General features: G+C 36.0%; 1 protein-coding gene across 2 annotated transcripts in view; it reads left to right on the top strand.

The window, feature by feature from the left end:
• Window positions 1-20,299, top strand: part of LOC149785289 (uncharacterized) — a 49,218-nt gene that overhangs the window by 14,299 nt on the left and 14,620 nt on the right. For both annotated transcript variants that reach the window (XM_089979163.1, XM_089979164.1), the window contains exons 4-10: window positions 1,439-1,612; window positions 2,140-2,192; window positions 3,178-3,381; window positions 8,090-8,200; window positions 10,448-10,505; window positions 10,995-11,143; window positions 15,351-15,399. In XM_089979163.1, the coding sequence (XP_089835289.1) occupies window positions 1,439-1,612; window positions 2,140-2,192; window positions 3,178-3,381; window positions 8,090-8,200; window positions 10,448-10,505; window positions 10,995-11,143; window positions 15,351-15,399 (798 nt within the window). The remainder of the gene's footprint in view (window positions 1-1,438; window positions 1,613-2,139; window positions 2,193-3,177; window positions 3,382-8,089; window positions 8,201-10,447; window positions 10,506-10,994; window positions 11,144-15,350; window positions 15,400-20,299) is intronic.

Below are 20,299 nucleotides of genomic sequence, written 5' to 3'. Positions count from 1 at the left end.
TTAGCAGTGTTTATTGATAATGGAATATAGTAGGGTCGTAATGCATGAAGATTTTCACAATTGTCAGGTAACTGAAAATAGTCTTATTTTTTCTCTTTGCAAAAGCTACAAATAAAAACCACCCTGAATAAATATGGTCTTGTACACTGACAAAATTTTGTTTCATCTTTCTCTCTCTCTCTCTCTATCTCTCGCTCTCACATGCATGCGCGCTTGCATGCATTAACTAAAACATGGTTTCAAGTTCTTTATTTTTTATTGCAATTTGATAATGAGATTATTGTTGCTGTAAAAGTACAAGTTGCACTTAATTTTTTGATAATTGGTCTCATATCATTGCATACAATTTACCAAAAAATAATACCCATAACTAATACATGTTTAAACCATCTTAATCATTTTGTCAACATTATACAACATAACAGCTACATATGCTCTAAATGCAGATGAGCTTGCACACTGAGACATAATCCTCTCTCTCTCTCTTTCTCTCTCTCGTTCACTAATAACAACAAAAATCTTTGAGTACTTTTATTTTTATTGTAATTAGATTCTTGAGTTGAGAGCAGAATGAGACAGAAAATATATGTTTACTTTCTACGTTTGTACCATTAGGTTGTCAAGTAGTGTGTGTTCCATAGAACTTGTTCAGTTACGATCCCTTTATTTTTTGTACACAGTCAGTACCACTAAATGATAATTATTTATTTTAAATACATGTATAAATTTTTGTACACTGAAATTAATAATTATTTTTTTGTTTACAAAAAATAACATGAAATACAATAAGAAGAATGAGTCAGAAATATAAATTCAACCTAATATCTAATACGGTGCTAGCTGTGCATTTAATTAATAATATGTCTGCCATGACAGCTGTCATGAAAATCCTCCTGTTACTACTACCACTTGAATTAATAATCGTTATGACATGGTCCAACAAATTGTGTGATGTCTGTTTTGTCCTAAATGAAAAAGGTACCAAACTGATGTCCAGTATGCCACCACTGCAGCCATCTGGAAAATCTTGCTATTGCTACTCCTGATTGGAAAATTGTATCTTGAAAATATTGTAACCTCGACTCCATCCAGATGGATGGCTATATCAAAGTAGGTTTTCACCAATAGACTTTTTATGATACATAGTTGGTCCTAAATGACAGTGGTGAGAGCCATGCGTGACTGCCACAACAGCTGTCTTAAAAATCCTGTTGTGAATGGATGATCATTTTAAAAATGGTGACAAACTGACATCAAGTATGTGTGCCACAGCAACTGATTAAAATTTTTTGTTATCATTCAAGAATATCAGAGATGGTTTCAACACTTGACAGTTAGCAGGAAGATATTGGCTATATTTGAAATTACTGGAAATTCTTTTAGCCCAGTGGAGTGTCAGTCACTTTGAGGAGCTTTTGTTATGTATTTTTCATTACAGGTTTCTCAAGGGAAGCAGCAGAATTGCCGTTGACACAGAGGTCATCATTACTTGCAAATGCAGCTGAATATTGGACATGCTCAGAATGCACTGTGGTCAATAAAAATGAAGTAGCTTCTTGCCTGGTCTGTAGCACCCCTAAACATATTCCAGGATTACAAGCAGCAAGAAATGGTAAATGGATTTATTACTCTTATCAATATTTGACATGATTATTTCTGTACTTATAAATGTTATTGTATGGCTCTTATATTTTGCATAATTATATTGAATACATATTATCTTATTTGTGGTTATTTGCTATAATAAATCATAAATTACCAGAAAGAAAAAAAGATATCCAAACATATTCATTTTGATAATGAGTTAATGCATTAAAAGAGAAAATTGTCCCAACTATCTTTCAGTTATAACATTCCTTGTGTAACCAGGCATTTGGGAAAGGACGATGTCAGATTTAGAAATGTTAAAAAGAATTATTTCAGTTATTAAAGGAAAATATTAGGTTAGAAAAAAAAGTGAAATTATGTTCTAATTTGTAACTTGTAACCTACTTTTCCAAGTCTGTCTGTTTAAACGAAAAGGTCATACTGCTGTATTAAATGTTATATAAAATTCATCCTTGTATTTTAGTAATGTGTTTTGTATGCATCAGTCTTTTAAATTTTTGACTTGTTGGTCATTTTGTACTTTTGTTCCAGATCCTGAGCCAGTGTCTCCCACTTTGACTGAGGATGATATCATACATAAAGTGGTTTGTACAGTATTGAAGCTGGCATCTATTTTATTCATCTTGCTTTCTTTCCTATGTCTTTTTGTCACTGTATTTTACATAGCTTGTACTAGAGTTTCTAACAATCTGACAGCTCAGATGATTGCTTGAGGTTGCCTTAAAAGTGGAGGAAATCAGATTACATAAAGACAACCGCACTCTTTATTGGTCATCAACCACTGCATATGCCCATTTCGGAATTTGAGTGAATTATTGGTTACTGACTTGCAGTTGTTTTGTGGTTTTATTAAAATCTGCTTCACCTTTCAAAATATGAATAGCAGAATCTTTACTTTTTTTTGTTTTTCTGGTGCAGTATAAAGGTGTCAACAGGTCCCTGGGTACTTGGGTACCTACCTGTTCATAATTACCTGGGTAATAAAATTAGCTATAGGGTGCCTGTTTCATGTGAACAGAAACAAATACAGAAACAACAGATTGCATATCCAAATTAAACACATGATCAGTCATATGAAGTGTAATGGGTATTATGTCTGGTATAAATCTCAAATACAATAATCAGAATGAGGCTTAGAAAGACAATTCGGACCACTCTGGTGGCCTACTGGTTAGAGCGTCTGCCTCTGAAGCTCAGGGAGGTCATGGATTCAAACCCTGGCCAAGTTATACAAAAGGCTTGTACAAATGTTGCTAACACCTGCCTTGCTAGGTGCTCAGCATTAAGAGGTTAGTGTTAGGACTGGTTATCTGGTGCCAGAATAATGTGACTGGGTGGGACATCATGCTACATGTCTCCAGCATGATGCCCCAGTGTTAGCATCACCATAAACTGCCACGCTGCAGATATCATAGTGATATGAATGCAGAATTGTTAAAGCTGTGTTAAAAATCCAAATCACACACACACACACACAGAGAAAGACAATTCACTGAAGATCATTTCAGTTAGGTTGGAAGCAAAAAGAGACACCACTTTGTAACCAAGCAAAATAATTTTCACTTTCAGCTAGAAATATTCCCGAATGTCTCCTGGTTCTACCTAGCAAAATCAGTCAAGAATATGTGTGAAAAGAATCCTGATAGGAATGCTGTATTGTTAGAAATAGTGGACAATTTCTCCACCAATCCATATCCCACTAACCCTGACTTCAACCTATACCAGCACAGTCCCATGAACATAGAGCATGCAGACTCTCATAATGGAGTACAGGTTGGTGTTATTTTCATCTAAGTACAGTCATGGATTTAGCCACATGCATATGTTTGTTCATCCGGATATATTTCCATCATAAAGTCATATATGCAGATCTACTTTTTCAGCTTTTAATCCATTGAATTAAAAATTGGCAGGAATAATCAACATGATTCACAGGTATGCATGTTTTTCTGTTGAAATGATGTACACGTGTACATGTAATTTGTATTTACAGAGATACAATTCCCTTCCAGCAACATGATTTTGAATGGGGACATCTGTGTGCTATGGACACATTTGAGATAGTCCCTAATTCTGCTGCAATGTGTAAAAGTTTAAAAGCAGATTTGGAGGTATATCTGATAGGTTTAATATCAAAATTTGTTTGTTAAAACTCATGATAGACTGCCAGAAACGCTCTCTTCATTTTGAGGTCACATTGTTGTGTATAATATAGAACTATCCAGAAAGACAGTTGTTACAATGTCTTCACAAAGGTTTTTATAATAGATTAGAATTTGGATAATCATTTTGTATTTCAGGAATTAAGAAAATATTAATTAAGATATTAGTGGTAGAAAATATTAATTAATTTTCCTTGCTCTGGATTAAATGCAGTTGTGAAATTAGGAATCCTCATATCATCAAATAAAAGATCAAAATGTAACACAGTATTTAAAAATGTTACACAGTTTATCACTGCCACATTTGCTTGAATGGGGGCCTCAAATTGTCCTGTGTGATTTCAAACTTTATCTCTCTGATATTTCTAAACTGTTATCAACATAAGTCCAGAAGAAAGACTGGCCAAGAGACCTTGCTTGGGTACAATTAATTATTTAAATCAAACTGGCAAATTAGAAAGTGAATTTTGTGGATTTTTATGGTTGATACTGGAGTTTACACAGCTCATTCTCATAGATGGACTAACACAGTCCGATTCAGTGAAGATTTATCACCCATAGATGGACTATCACAGTCCGATTCATTGAAGATTTATCACCCATAGATGGACTATCACGGTCCGATTCAATGAAGATTTGTCACCCATAGATGGACTATCACAGTCCGATTCAGTGAAGATTTATCACCACCCATGGGTACCTTTCTGATCAAAGAAGAATACCTTTATTTAAAGACTGGGTGCTTTAAATCCTGTGAAATGAATGTAACTTTTTATTTTATTGAACTTTGAATATAGGGATTTATTTCATTTGATTTAACACCAACTACTTTTATTTTTATCAATTTGTATATTGCTAGGTATTTCCCTATTTATTTATAGCCCAGTGTATGATGTGTGGGCCAAGATTATGACATCAAATGAAAATATTTTTCCATGCATCCAGTCAGAGCACTGTTTATATAGGTATGCAATGGATGTTCTGAATCTGCCAGTTGCCAGATACAGTCTAGGTTGCTACAAACACCCAATAAATGATTTTTCTGTAGAAATAATAGGTCCTTCTCTTTAATCACATTACCAAACCACAAAACTTGATAACCACAAAAAATTCCATATAAACTGCACTGATGTGAACAATGGCATACTAAGGGTAAACAGTACCCAGGGTAACAATGATGGCTCAGCCAATGGCTTTCCTGCAATTTAATTTTGATAGCTGTTTTGGTACCCTGAGACCTCTGGCATGTTACAGGCTGTGAGTACACATTCATATTAGATCTAATTAGAAACATGATATTGATTTGACTTTTAATGAACAACACAGCTATCTTGAGCAGGTCATCCTACACGGTTCAATTGAATGAAATCTCAAAAGGTGAAAAGATCTAATCAGTTCTGCTGATTATTTTATTACAGTATTGCCAAACTAACAGGGGCCCCGAGTGGTCTAAAGCGCTCTTCATTACAGATCACTGCCATCTCACCTCTGCCTGTGTGGGTTCAAGTCTCGGATTCAGCCAATGTCGGTATGTGAGAAAGCTTGCCAGTAGCTTCTCGTGGGTCGGTGGTTCTTTCTGGGGTTTTCTTGGGTTCTTCCTCCACCATTAATACTGGTTGCCATGTATAGCCTATCATGTGCTGAAAAATGGTGTTAAACACTACAACAACAACAACAACAACCAAACCAGCAAGCAACATAGACCCTGATCTACCAAGAGGTAATGTGCCAGCTGATTGGGGTCTTGGTTGATTGTCCTGCTGATTATTTTTTCTAATAAACTGCATAGATCCATGAAGTTTACAGTTGGATCTGAGCATGACTGTGACATTAGATAAAATTCAATGTTTTGCATTCACATGCAAATATATTAAAAGCTTGTATTAATCCATGAAAAATGTTTAGCACAATTCATGGTACTACCCCATTTGTTCTTGAGCATCAACATTTTTAAAATGGTTAAATTGATCTAATTTTTTTTTACATTCCAAAATTACATTGCATACTCCTGTAAAAGTTGAGTCCAACTGAAAACAACATACACCTCTCCCTCGATAACTCGCACACAACGGGACTGGACTGTTTATTGACTCAATCCTCATTTTACAATCATGTCGATAATAAGTTTTAATAACGCGCTTTTTCTAATGAAGTTGTTCATTATTCTGCGAATAAATCATCGTATTACATCACTGCTTTTTGTTTTCTTTATGAGTCTGGTTCCTGTAGTGGTGTTTAATATTATCCTGCCAAATCGGAGTTCCCGGAGCAGGGAACTAGACTAACTGTTGATACACCACCAAACAAGATTCCTTTTTTTCAAAAATATGCGATATTTATTTTGTGGGACAATTGTCTACATTGAAACTCAAATTTTGTATTGCTCAGTTAGTACAGTATTGCTGGCATGATTTCAATGGAATTAATAATGACACTTCTTATTATCCTTGAGGAAATCTCTGAATACCAGTTCAAGAATTCTCTGAAACTCGCTTGCCCACAATGGTCCGTATCTGAAATCTAGCTCTTTATTTTACGAAGTATTCGTTTTGCTTGGCTGCCTTGTTATCTTTGATCACAGTTATGAAAGAGTCGGTTAATTTAAGGTAGTTTATGTTACATACACAATAACCAGACAGGTGCCCCCACACACACACTTGACCAAAATACTCAAGTATTTTTATGTATAAGTGATACCCCCAAAAGTGTGTATGTTTGTTTTATTTAGAAAAAGAATTTAGATCAATATTGTTAGTTTAAAGCTCAATTTTGATGGGGTGTTTTGGTTCCCTAGTGTGTTCGAAAAGGTTGTTCATCCAATAAAGGGGTTTGATTCCCCCATCAGAGTTCGATTGATCAAATGAATTGAGTTCACCTGACATACGACCAGGGCCGCTAGATTTTAAATTTGTGTGATTTTCGTGGCTTTTAACTTTTCTTTTATTTCTTCTCCTTTATTTGATTCAAAAGACATAATTAACATGATAATACAAAGGAGGCCATCTTGCAGTTCATTTCAACATTACAACAAATACTTCCGGAAGTCAGTTATCAAAACACAGTTGGCACTTAATTCGGTTCTCAGAGAAACGCTCGCAGACATAGCTGTTACGTTAGATTGACGCATTTTATGTTTAATTACAAGAGGACACATTGCATTTATGATGATTACACATAAAAGGAACTAAAAGATATACCAAGAACACAAATTTCAATTGATAAAAAAATATTTAATTTGTATTTATTTATTAAAGTACTGCCTCCACTCAGTGTGAGTGACATTTTTATTGATCAAACTTTCCTTACATATTGTTAATTGCGGTGTACTATAAATGTTGTTTGGAAAGAAAACGTAAAAAATTGTATGACCTATTTTTAAATTTGATATTTCATAGTATTGATTAAAATTTCCAAGTCCTATCTACCGTTTTCGACGATAAAACGAGCGATACATCAAAGTTTCTGTTACCAATTTCGATTGTGACTTTCTTCAAGTTCAACAAATATGGATCAATTTTTGGAGTATTGTCTGATTTAAAAAAATGGGATCCATGCCTGACCCCGCATTATAAGTGGGTCCGCTAGTTATCAGGGAACAAGTTATCGAGGGAATGGTGTAGATTCCGATCTGCCATTGCATAATGTGCCAGTAGATCTGGGTATATGTTGTTTGTTCTTCATATTACTCCTAGCAAACTGCATCAACCCAGATCAACTGGTGCATAGTAGGATGGCAAATATAGGTCTCTGCAGTTTCAGTTGGATTCAACTTATAAGCAAGTGTAAACAGTAGACATGCTATCATTTTTTTGAAAATCTAACATTTAGTACAGCCAGTAGGGTGGCTACTTGCAAATCTTGCTGTTGCTACTCCACCTGAATGATATCAACATCAGATTTTCACCGAAAAACTTTTTATTGTATCTATTTGATCCTAAATGAAAATTGTGCAAATCTCCTGAATGTGTGGTCACCATAGGTTGTTGACATGTTGTCTACATGGTCCTAAAGGTGAATGGTATGGCTCTTTCATCCATTATGGCCATCATGGTGACCTTTTTGAAAATCTTGTTGATAATTGCAAAAGAATATCAGAGATGGCTCCAGCACTCAGCAGTTGAAAAGAAGAAATAGTCTTATCTTGGATTTCTGGAAATTCTTTTCTGGCCACCAGTCTCAGTCATTTCCTTCATGGGACTCTTGTTTTTAAATGATGGGAACAAGTTTCACTTGTAGAAAAGACTCTGCAATTGGAAGCCAGCTGTTCCATAAATGCATAAAAACATCAAGTTTGATCTCATTCATGTGTTTTCTTGCAGGATTCAAATGAGAAAGGGAAAGGGAAAATGCCACTTCGCAAATTTAGTCAGAAACCAAAATCAAGCAGCCCAGGTATTGTTACCAGTTCCAGTGAGCCTGGCCCTTCATCAGTGAGTTACTTATCAATTTTCATCAGAAATCTGATGCCTTTTATTTCTTGTTTGGTTTTGTGGGATTTAATGCCATTTTTCAGCATATGATTTTCAAGGTGGCCAATATATATTTGGTGCAGGAAAGGATATTTATCAGCAATAATTGCAAATCGAGGGCAGGGATGGAAACATGACCATCACCTTACAAGGTATTAAACTTGATGCACAGGAAAAGGATATAAATTCTGTGAAATCAGAATTTGAAGCCATTAGAAAAGATTTCATTGATGACTTCAAAAATCAAGTATTTTCCTCAAGAAAATACATCTGTTCCAGGTTCCAAGTACTTGTCCTTAGATGAGTCTTATTTCTGAGCAAAGATGAACAAGCAAACTATGGCACTAAAAGACTTAAAACTCTAATGCAGCATTATAGAAATCTGGTGTAGTTGCACTCATTGAAGAAACTTTGGCAGAATTCATGTTAGTGAAAAATCTTTTTTTGGAGCATTAATACGGAAGAAACAATATATATGAGCTGTGGAAAATTGTACTTGACAACTATAAAGAAGTTTCCCAACTTGTTCAAATTGACTGAGCTAGCTGTGCATATGCCCCAACTGAAAGCAGACTCTGAAAGTAGGTTCTCAGCATAGAACAATATTCATACACAGATAAGGAACAGATTAAGTTTAGGCACAGTCAGTAGATTAATCCTTAAACAACTAGAGGGGATATATTTTGGGGATTTTAATTTCATTCGAGCCCAAACTGAGTGGAGCCAAAAGAAAGATGGATAAAGTGTTAAGTTGATATTGAACAATGGGCATTTCCTAATCCCCTACCCCTTTTTTCCTACTCCCTTTTTGGTGGTGACAAGGAAGATATCACCCCATTAGAGTTAGTGACAAGGGGGATATCACCCCATTAGAGTTGGTGACAAGGGGGATAACCCCATTAGATTAAATCGTAGCAGCAACTCTTCATCTGAACCTTTCAGAACAACTCACAAAACTTCAAGTCAGTCAAGAGCAGGTTTGAAGCCAAATTTTCCTGAGATAAATAGAATAGAAAGTTTGGCCTAATGTTCATAGTTTCAGGATAATTCAATAAGATGCCGAAAGTTGTACAGTGTATTTATGTTTTTGTAGTTTTAATTAGTAGATCTTTCTGACGTTATTGTATTTAGACAACAATTAGCCTCTGAAATTGGCTGAAAGCAAATATAATTAATACTTATTCCTGAAAAAGAAGCATTTTAAAATTTCAAAATTTGGAAATTGAAAAACAAATTAGCATGTATATGCTAAAATAAACAAAGAAATAATTCCTAATCCTTTTCCAGGAAATGATTAGTTTCCTTCAAACTAAAAAGCATATATCCATTGCAATGTCAGTTTGTTCATCCATCTGTGTATCCAGTTGTGATGACATTGTTTTGTTGTAATAACTTGAGTTGTTTGCGGTCATTCTTACCTCACAGATAGCCTGCTGTTAGAGGAAGAATCTTTTATTGACTTGGCAGTCACAAGGTCCTGTGGCAAGGTCACTGAATCCTAAGACAATGTTTTTTGTTTCTACATAATAAATCATGTTTTCTTCACCTGAGTTATCATCGACTTCACATTAAGACTACACTTCATTAGCGACAGCAGCATATCAGAGTGTATGTCAGAAGGTCAAAAGTTGAAGATCACATTAGCTGAAATTGGTTTCTTGTTTGTTTTTTTTTTTGCAGTTCATAAATTTTCCTGCAGCAGTTTTTTCAAGCAATTTCAAAATTGAACTGCATTTAGTTAGAGCAAGCAGCATAATCATTGTTGGTGGTGGGGTGTCATAAGATATAAGGCATAATTTTATTAGATATTTCTTTTCACATGATTTGTAGAGTGTCTTGCAGTTACTTTCATGAAACTCTTTAAGTGGACTGCACATGGTGAGAGGCAGCTCTAACAAATTTAGGATCTATGACGAAAGTGACTTTTACAGGAGCTGGTATCTTGATGTTGGTTTCTTCATGATTAATAAAGTACCTACCCTACAGCCTTTTTTCATCTAACTCATTACATGGTCTTCAAATGGGTAAAGGCAGTCTGCTATTGATTAAAGGGTGACAAAAGGTAAAAGGTCAGAGTCACCGGATTTAAATTGGTTGTTCAAATTGGCCATTCTAATGATGGCTACTTCACTGATAAAGTTACAGTTAAAAATAATGTACAATAAAAAATATACAGGATTGAGTTAGTGAAGATTATTTTTGTTCCAGTCCACTGGTGAAGTGTCCAGTTCTGTTTCTGACTCAGATATCAAAAGTGAACACGGAGGTAAAATTAAAATTCTTGCAATTCATATTGTTCTTTCTCTCTCTATAAAATTCCATAAATGGTTTTCTATAACTAGTGTATTTGTGCATTTTTTTGATACATCAATAGTTCGTGTAAATACAGATTGGCAAGCAAGATATGTAAAACGTTTTAACTGCATTTCATTTACTATACTGTTGGGGAGAGTTTGGGTTGCAATTTTTCTGTCTACTTAAATAGATCATTTTCATCTGATAATTCCTTTAATTTCTTTTTAAAGAAATATAGGATCCTGTTAATGTCCTTTATTTTATATAATTGTACTATAATTTGAATGTACAACGACATTCATCCTTTTATTTGTTGACTTTACCAGCATTCAATAAAGTTCTGTGTACAAAAGATAAGCATGGCTGAGTTTGCTACCATGATGGAAGATCATATTTGCCACTATGTTGCTCTAGACGTCTTTGATCTTGTTACTTTATTATAATCATTTTCTAAACACAGTCTCCTCATCAGAGACCATGAAGATGAGGTGTGAGAACTGTTCTATGATGGAGCTGTCAACAAAGATATCAGAATGCTGTGATGAACATCCATTGTGTGTGACCTGTGTGGAGAAAGCAGCTAAAGAAGCGCTAGCAGGAAAAAAAATGGTGAAGCTAGGATCTAATGCTAATAAATTACATTGTAGTTTTAGTAAGCATTTTTATCCATAGGTTCAATTCATTTGCTTGTAAGTTACAGCAATTTATATGAAGTACTTCTTGATGCATGGGTGGTAGTACAGTGTTTTCTTTTTTTTTAATTTTTAAAGAAGCTTTAAGCATCTGAAAGAACTAACTGACAGTTTAGGTAGTTGAAATTCAACCCTCTCATTACCATCGCTATGATTCAGTCAAGGGACCATCAAACTGAAAAAGCAAGTGATTTAATTTCTGTTGTATCCATACCCATAGCTTGATTCAGGAAGTTTTGACCAGGAATTGCCATTACTAATGATTTTGACTACTGGAAGCAGTCAGCTCTATAAAACCAGTGAGTGTCAGTTTTTGGAAGGGCACATTGTCACAGTTAAGAGAGTTACAGTTAAGATTTAGATCTGGTTATATATATTTCTTCTGAAGACATTTGGTGAACAGTTTGGGATAAGTAAACCAGTTTCTCAATAACTCACACCCAGATAACTTGTGAACCCACTTATAACACAGGGTCATCTGTTGATCCCATTTTTTGAACCAGAAAATACCCAAAAAATGTATCCTATTTGTTGAACTTGAACAAAATTGTGATCAAAATTGATAACTGAAAAACTTTGCGATCTCACTCACTTTATCTTCAAAAACATTAGATAGGACCTGGACATTTTAGTCAACATTGTGAAATTATCAACTTTTAATAACAAGTTATATTTTCTTTCCAAATGGCATTCTTAGTACATTGTAATTAACAATATTCAAGGAAATTTTGATGATTGAAAATGTCACTTATGCCAAATTGATGCAGTACTTTAATAAATAAATACCGATTAAGATTTATTAAAAAATTCTCAGGTGAAACTTGTTCTTTTAGCTCTTTCTTTTAGTTCCTTTTAAGTGTAATCATCATAAATGCAATGTGTCCTCTTGTATTTAAACATAAAATGTGTCAATCTACCATAAAAACTATGTCTATGAGTGTTTCTATGAGAACCTAATTAAAGTGCCGACTGTGTCTTGATATCTGACTAGCAGAAGTATTTATTGTATTGTTGCACTGAATTAAAAGCTGGTCTCTTTTGTATTGTCATGTTAATTATATCTTTTGAATTAAATAAAGGAGGTGGAATACAAGAAAAATTAAAAGTCATGCAAATCCTACATGTTTAAGATCTAGCAGCCCCAGTCGAAGGTCAGGTGAACTCATTTCATTTGATCAATGAAACACTACTGTAAATGCTGTTGTGTACGTAATATAATTAAACTACCTTAAATCAACCTACTTAGTCATAACTGTGATCAAAGATAGGAAGGCAACCAAGCAAAATGAATACTTCATAAAATATTGAGCTTTGTTTCACAGATACGGACCATTGTGTGGGAAACAGGTTTCAGAGAATTCCTGAATTGGCACTTAGAGATATCCTCAAGGATGATAAGAAGTTGTACTATTTCTTGCATGGAAATTACAGCATCAATATTTTATTAATTAAACAATACAAATATAAAGTTTTGACGTAGACAATTGTCTCATCAAATAAATGTTGCTAGTTTGTGACAGAAATGAATCTTGTTTGGTGGAGTATCAACAGTTAGTCTGGTTCCTTGCTTCATAGACTCCCTGCTTTGCACTTCACTATTACAAACTACTTAAGAACCAGACTAATCAAGTTAACAAAAAGGAGTGACACAATACCCAATCTTTTTTTGCTTGATGTTTGTTGAAACCAGCTTGAATAATGTTAACGACCTTTCAGATTTTGGACATTTTGAAATTAAATGTAATTTATACAGAATAATAAAAACAACTTCATTAGAAAATGCTCTTTATTGACAGCTATTCTAGAATCATTTATAACAGGAGGATTCAGTAATCAAACAGCCCAATTCCCCTCCCTCCTATCTTCACAGTTTTCTCTTTGTCTAGCGGATTGTTTTGGGAGGTCCCTTAGTAGCTTGCACCCTCATGTATAGTACAGTCTGTTTTTTAATGCCATTGTGCATAAGTTATCGAGGGAGAGGTTTATGCTGACATTTGGAGAGCACTTTAGGATAAGTAAACTGACATTTGGTGAGCAGTTTGGGATTAATAAACTGACATTGATGAGCAGTTAGGATAAGTAAACTGACCATTTGGTGAGCAGTTTGGGATAAGCATGCTGACATTTGGTGAGCAGTTTGGGATAAGTAAACTGATACTGATGAGCAGTTTGGGATAAGTAAACTGACACTGATGATCAGTTTGGGATAAGTAAACTGATACTGATGAATAGTTTGGGATAAGTAAACTGACACTGATGAGTAGTTTGGGATAAGTATGCTGATGTTTGGTGAGCAGTTTGGGATAAGTAAACTGACATTGATGATCAGTTTGGGATAAGTAAACTGACCGTTTAGTGTGCAGTTGGTATAAGTATGCTGACATTTGGTGAGTAGTTTTGGGGTAAGCATGCTTACATTTGATGAGTAGTTTGGGATAAGTAACGGACATTGGTGAGCAGTTTGGGATAAGAATGCTGACATTTGGTGAGCAGTTTGGGAAGTAAACTGACATTTGATGAGTAGTTTGGGATAAGTAAACTGACATTGTTGAGCAGTTTGGGATAAGTATGCTGACATTTGGTTGAGCAGTTTGGGATAAGTATGCTGACATTTGGTGAGCAGTTTGGGATAAGTATGCTGACGTTTGATGAGCAGTTTGGGTAAAGTATGCTGACATTTGGTGAGCAGTTTGGGATAAGTATGCTGACATTTGGTGAGCAGTTTGGGATAAGTATGCTGACATTTGATGAGCAGTTTGGGATAAGTATGCTGACATTTGGTAAGCAGTTTGGGATAAAATATGCTTTAACATAAGATCATGATAAAGATTGTATTTCATTTATTCCATATCCAATTGGTGAGTGTAACCAGTGGATACATGATATTCATCTATGGGACAATACGCCAGAGATTTCTGGATGTCAGTTCAGATAGCTAGTTGGCAGAGCATTTGGCTCTAGAGAATGAAATCCAGAATTGGAGTCTTAGTTTGGCTGAACATTTTGATCTCCTTTGGCATCAGCACAATATGTTATTCAAGTAATTGTTATTTTGTTTTTATTTCAACGATGCAGATCAGCAATAGTTTGGTCATTACTATGTGCTTTCATTTTTGAGGTTTGCACCAAAAAATAGGGATTGACTCAAGAATGTTGAAGAAATTTTGGCCATCATGCTTTCTCAACTGCATGGCAACTTGTTTTGATGTCCTGTAATTATTAAGTATAAAGTTGGTACATATTCATGGCATGAATTTGTAATGTCATTAGAGATAACACATTTCATCAAGTTGGCATGTTATTCCAATGTATAATACTGTAAACAGAATTTCTAATCAACAATGCATTTTCTGTGACAAGTTGAAGTTTATGTTGCATTTTCATCCAGCTGCATAATTAATGTCCATTCTTTTACAGATGTTGTAAGGAATGTGTAGTTGAATTTAGATGTTGTTGTTGTTGTTGTTGTGGGGTTTAACGCCATTTTCCAGCACGATAGGCTATACATGGCTATATATAGGCCAGTATTAATGGTGGAGGAAGAACCCGGAAAACCCTGGAAAGAACCACCGACCCACGAGAAGCTACTGGCAAGCTTTCTCACATGCCCACATTGGCTGAATCTTAGACTCGAACCACCGCAGACAGAGGTGAGATGGCAGTGATCCGTAACGAAGAGCGCTTTAGACCACTCGGCCACTCGGGGCCCTTGAATTTAGATGACTTATGACATCCATCTGTTCGAAGACAAAAGCATTAATGCATGAATCTAGAATTCCATAATTTACTGTATATACTTGCTTATAAGCCAGGTCCAACTGCAAGCAAAGTAGACCCTGATCTGCCTCCACATAATGCACTACCAGATCAGGGTCTGTGTTGTTTGTTCTTCTGATTGCTGCAAACAAACTGCATAGACCCTGATCTGCCAGCACATAATGCACCGGTAGTTTTGGGTCTATGCAGTTTGTAGTTGGACCCTACTTATACTTTTAAGTAAATATATATGATAATAATGAAGTAGTATGGCCTTATGCAAAATGTAATGGGACTAAATCAGATATACTCAACAAACTTGTGTTCTTATCAAATACACATTCTTGAAAATGCTATTTCTTTTTCAGGGACCAGTGATGTGCCCTAAACCAGGCTGTCAGAGTTCTGTCCCTAAAAGTAGGTTTTATATTTAGAAACGTTTTGAGATATGGCTCTGATGACCATTCTTTGACTTGGATAATTTCATTAAAATCTGTTGCATTATGTACTCTAATATAGCTCAGGTGAAACTTGAGCCATCTGTCACATTGACACATATCACCTGGCAAATAATACATTGACAGATCAGGTTCTTTGATGTTCATTCTGTTTACAATTTCAAGTGAACAGTGTGGAGGCTGATCTGCCAAAATATTAGTTGATGAGAAATCTGGATCCATGCTGCTTGCAGTTGATACATTCTATACTCCAGTAATTACAGTAGGTTTTTTTTCTCACCTTTTGTAAGGCTATGTGATCTTATGGTGTGGTCCTTTGTCCATCATCTGTCATCTGCCTGTTCGCAGTTGTTATTTACAGCTTCTTCTCAAAAGCCACTACTAGTTCACACGATTTTACAGGTAGTATGAAATATGTTCATTGATGCAAATTCATTATTCGGTATAGCCACCATTACTAAAAATGGAGAAACCTCAAAAAATTTGTGAAACATCTCAACAGAATTGAACCAGATTTGTCATTTCACCTTCAAATGTGTCCATCATTACAAAAAAATTACAAAAACCTTTAAATGTCTTCTAAAAAAATGCTTAACAGAATTTAACGAATTTTAATTTAAAAAAATATGCTTGCATTCATTTCAGTGATGCCTGTTTGCAGTCAAATATGGCTGCCATTTCTAAAAATATAAAACCCTTTAAGCAAGTTCTTTTAAAAACATTCTCAGCAGTATATAACCAAATTTGAAAGCAGCCTTACTTGAAAGTCTTTCAAGTTTTTAGAAATGATGCTGAGCCACAGATATGGCGACCATAATTAAACAAAGAAAATAAAGGAAGAATTCAAAAACTAGTCGACAGAATTTGACAAAAAGCATGTTGCCATGAAAATGGCTGCCATTATTAAAAATAGAAGAAATAAAAGCATTTTATGACTCTCTCTCAAACATAGCACTGTGGAATTTAATCAATTTTGAGAGAAATCATCCTGGTATTCAGGTTTTTTATTTTATTTCAGTTATTATACCAACCTAGTATACAGCTGTTTGGATATGTTCCCTCTTTCTTTTACTAGTCAGCAACTTGCCTTTCACAACAACACAGCATGCCATAAAACTTTCTATAAAATGGAAATTGACAGTGCATAAGATGTTGCTAATTATTTAACTGGTTTTAATGTCGTAAAAGGCGAGTTGCTTACCAATAACCAGAAGTTTATCCAGAATAATGGTGTGCGAGGTAGGTATAATTAAATTTGTACTGGAACACAAAATTTTCAGTTCCCAATCTGTTAGTAAACATGGCCACCATTACAAAAGATTGAGTAATCTTTAAACAACCTCTTCTCAGAAATTCCAAGCATGGCCTCCGGGTCTGTAATGAGTTAGTTTGTACCAGATCCATTGGATCCAATTTATAATATAATTGCACCATCATCGGCCATCCAGTCAGCACCTGCAGTCCTGCGATCCCAACATGGGGACCTTTTCCAAGAGACAACAGTTGAACTAAACTAGGAGCCAACCATACAAAGGTGATAAGAAACCATATTTCTCTGCCTTCAAGCCTCCTAAGTGTAAACAGTGACCTACCCTCCCCATTACCTGCAGACAGCCTACCTGTGGATGACCAACTCCCATAATTTTTGGCTCACTTTTTTTCTCCTTATGGGTGATTCAGGTTATTTTGGAGTGGCTCCAGATTTCATTTATCCAGTCCCCTCACCTTTCATCATCTCTCTTCTTCATTAATGTACCATCAGATCAGGAGAAAGATGCCTTTCTACAACAGTAAATATGGTCACTCATCGAAAAAGTCAGTGGAGATTGTGCAAAGACCACAATCACCAGGGTTTCATTCAAGGCTGTTTTTGTTTCTTATTTTTTATTCAGAAAATGAACAGCAAGTTGAGGCAGATCATTGACTTGAGTTACCTAAACCAGTTCTTTGCACCACCAAAATTCAAGATGGAGACAGCAAGATCAATCTATCTCTCCATCCGACAGCACGAGTTTGCCATCAGTCTCTATCTGACACATATTTTCACTTCCCTATCCACCCCAAATCATGTAAATTTCTCTGTTTCGCTGCCTTTTTGGCCTCAACATCAGCTCTTGGGTTTTTGCCAAGTTTATGTTTTGTATCATCACCCTGTTCTGATCGACTTCATGTACAATGCTGGCAGCTCACTGGATGACATCCTTCCGAAACATATGGTAAGTTCTGTTCTTCTCCAAGGCAGAAATTGTCTTCTCACACTGCTATATAATCTATGTTTTCTAGTAAATAGGGAAAAGTCTGATCTCCATTCATCCAGTGTTTTGTCCATCTGGGTATAGAGTTTATCACCAACCTGAAACTGGTACGGTTTCCTCATGTTCACATAATCAGGATCATTGAACTCATCGAGTCGGTATCCAGCAAGATTTGGATTTCAGCAAGTGAGTTATTGCAGCTCCTCAGATTATTCATTGTGGCAGCAGACTTCATCGTGCTTGGCCGTATTTTTATGTGCCTCTTACAAATGATGTTGCAAGCACAATGGCACCCCTTTTCAAGTCCCTTCAATCAAGCAGTTATTATCACACTGGAGATATGATCATTCCAGCAACAGTGGCACAGCCCAGATTGGCTGACCCCTTTGATCCTGCTTTAGAAGCTCCAAGTGGAAATAACAGTATGTACCCTCTCTAGTATGTACAGTCTAGGTGCCCACCTTTTGCCAGACTTCACTACCATCAGTGGCATGAGGGAGCCAGAGGAATGGCCTCTACATATCAACCTTCTAGGAATGAAGGCTGTCATCAGTGCCTTTCACTTCTGGAAGGATTGACTTCAGACAAAACGGTCTTTATTATGTCTGACAACTCAGCAGTAGTGTCCTACCTCATCAAATAGAGGCAACATATCACCTGACCTTTGTGTTTTGATTTGGCAGTTTCTGTGTTGTGCAACAGTCTCCATATCAACATACAAATTAGACACATTCCCAGAAGACTCAGTGATTTGGCCGACACTTTATACAAGAAAGGTCAAGTCCTTCACACAGAATGGTCTCTCTATCAATCAGTCGTCACTTTGATCTGTGCAGCTCAGGTACATCAGATGATCAATCTCTTTTTGTGACAAGGTGAGATCACAAGTTACCCACCTTTGTCTCTCCAGTCCCAGACCCAGAAGCCTGGGCCATGGATGCACTGTCAATCAGTTGGGAGAGGTTGTAGGTATTTGCCTACCCTCCCACGGTCCTGATACCAAAAATATTCAAGTTATAATGTCAGAAACGCAAGATGATTCTGATAGCCCCACTCAGATGGGACAAGTCCAGTGTCACTGATTTACTTGATCCAGTGATAGATCTGCCCAGAAAGATTCTCAAACAATCATGGTCAAGGGTGTTCCATCCTTGCCTGTACTGTCTTCTTCTGCATGTTTGGCACTTATCTGGATAACCTTGCAAGACAAACATTTTAAGCCTTTAATTGTGGAGAGAACCTTGAGAGCAAAACGGCCCTCCACTCTTTAGGCTTATGAGGGAAAGTGGGAGAGGTGCCACATCAATAAGGCCATTCCTCTGAGTGATTCAATCCTGAAACTGGCTGACTTTTTTTCTCTTGCTCTTTAAAGAGAAATAGTTGGCCCCATTTACCATCAAGGGCTACTGCTCAGACACATTCAGGCATCATTGTAGATATGATATTGGGCATGATAAAGACCTCAGTCAATCATAATCCCTCACGCTGTTGCAGAAATGAAATCTTTCCTGGGTTTTAACATGGCTCAATTCGAATAAATTTACCCCACACTTCGCTAAAGTTACTATCGTACAACACATTTCCTGATAGCTTTGGCTTCAGCATGCAGGGTACGTGAGCTAAATGCCTTTCTGTCAACCTGAACTATCTTCAGATCAGATGGTTCAGTGGTCCTCTTGACACAACCAGGCTTTGTAGCCAAAACTAGGTTACTGTTAATAATCAAAGAGTTGTTATTTGCTCACTCTCTTCAGTAGACAGGTTGAAAGCAGCAGCCATGCAAGATCCTGTTCACATACTTAAGCACTATTTTAAATGCACAGAGACAAGTTGTAGTACATGCAAATGCCTCTTTCTTCTGGTGAAAGCTAAGAAACAAGATATCACCCCTCTAGCCTGTGCATTGTTGTTGAAATGGGTTATATGCTTGGCATACTCTGAGGTCTCACAAGATCAGAGTTGTCTCATAAAGGATACCACTCATGAAAATTAGATGCTTCTCTGCAAGCCTCGCTTTTGAATGTAACACTTTGATCTGAAATATATTAGAGGCTGTTGACTGGCATGCAGAGTCAAGATTCTCATGTTTTTATCTCAGAGATTTAGCTTCAAATAGGTCCACTGGTAGTAACACGGATAACCAATAGACCCAATTTAAAAAAAAAAACCGGCCTATCAGCTTTTAAGGATTCACCAGTGGATCTTTATAGGTAAGAAGATTTCAGTAATTATCTTCTTAACCATATGTAGGGTCACAGATCAAGTGACCCAATGTTGTGTTGCTTAAGTAATTAGGAGAACAGGTTATTGTTCACAAGGGGAATCCAGCCCAGGAAATACTTGTCCATTGACCATGGAAAACAGATGACTGTTTAATATATGACTTTTATACAGGAAATTTCTCAGGAGGAATTAGTAATGGCCATTGAAACCAAGTGACTGCTGTATAAAGGTGAATGCTTGTGCAGGTTTAACTGAAGTTATCAAATACACTTGTGGGCATGTTTTGTCTAACACGAGTACAAAATAATTTACTATGCGTAATGTTTTCAGAATAAGTATACTTAAGTGGATTCTTGGTCTTAACATTTAGTAACATGCAAT

This window comes from Sinohyriopsis cumingii, chromosome 13 (genome assembly GCF_028554795.1).
Source record: "Sinohyriopsis cumingii isolate HCF-2022 chromosome 13, ASM2855479v2, whole genome shotgun sequence".
In the NCBI taxonomy this organism is placed as follows: domain Eukaryota; kingdom Metazoa; phylum Mollusca; class Bivalvia; order Unionida; family Unionidae; genus Sinohyriopsis; species Sinohyriopsis cumingii.
The sequence above is the reverse complement of the archived record's forward strand: the minus strand, read 5'-3'. Positions and strand labels throughout refer to the sequence as shown.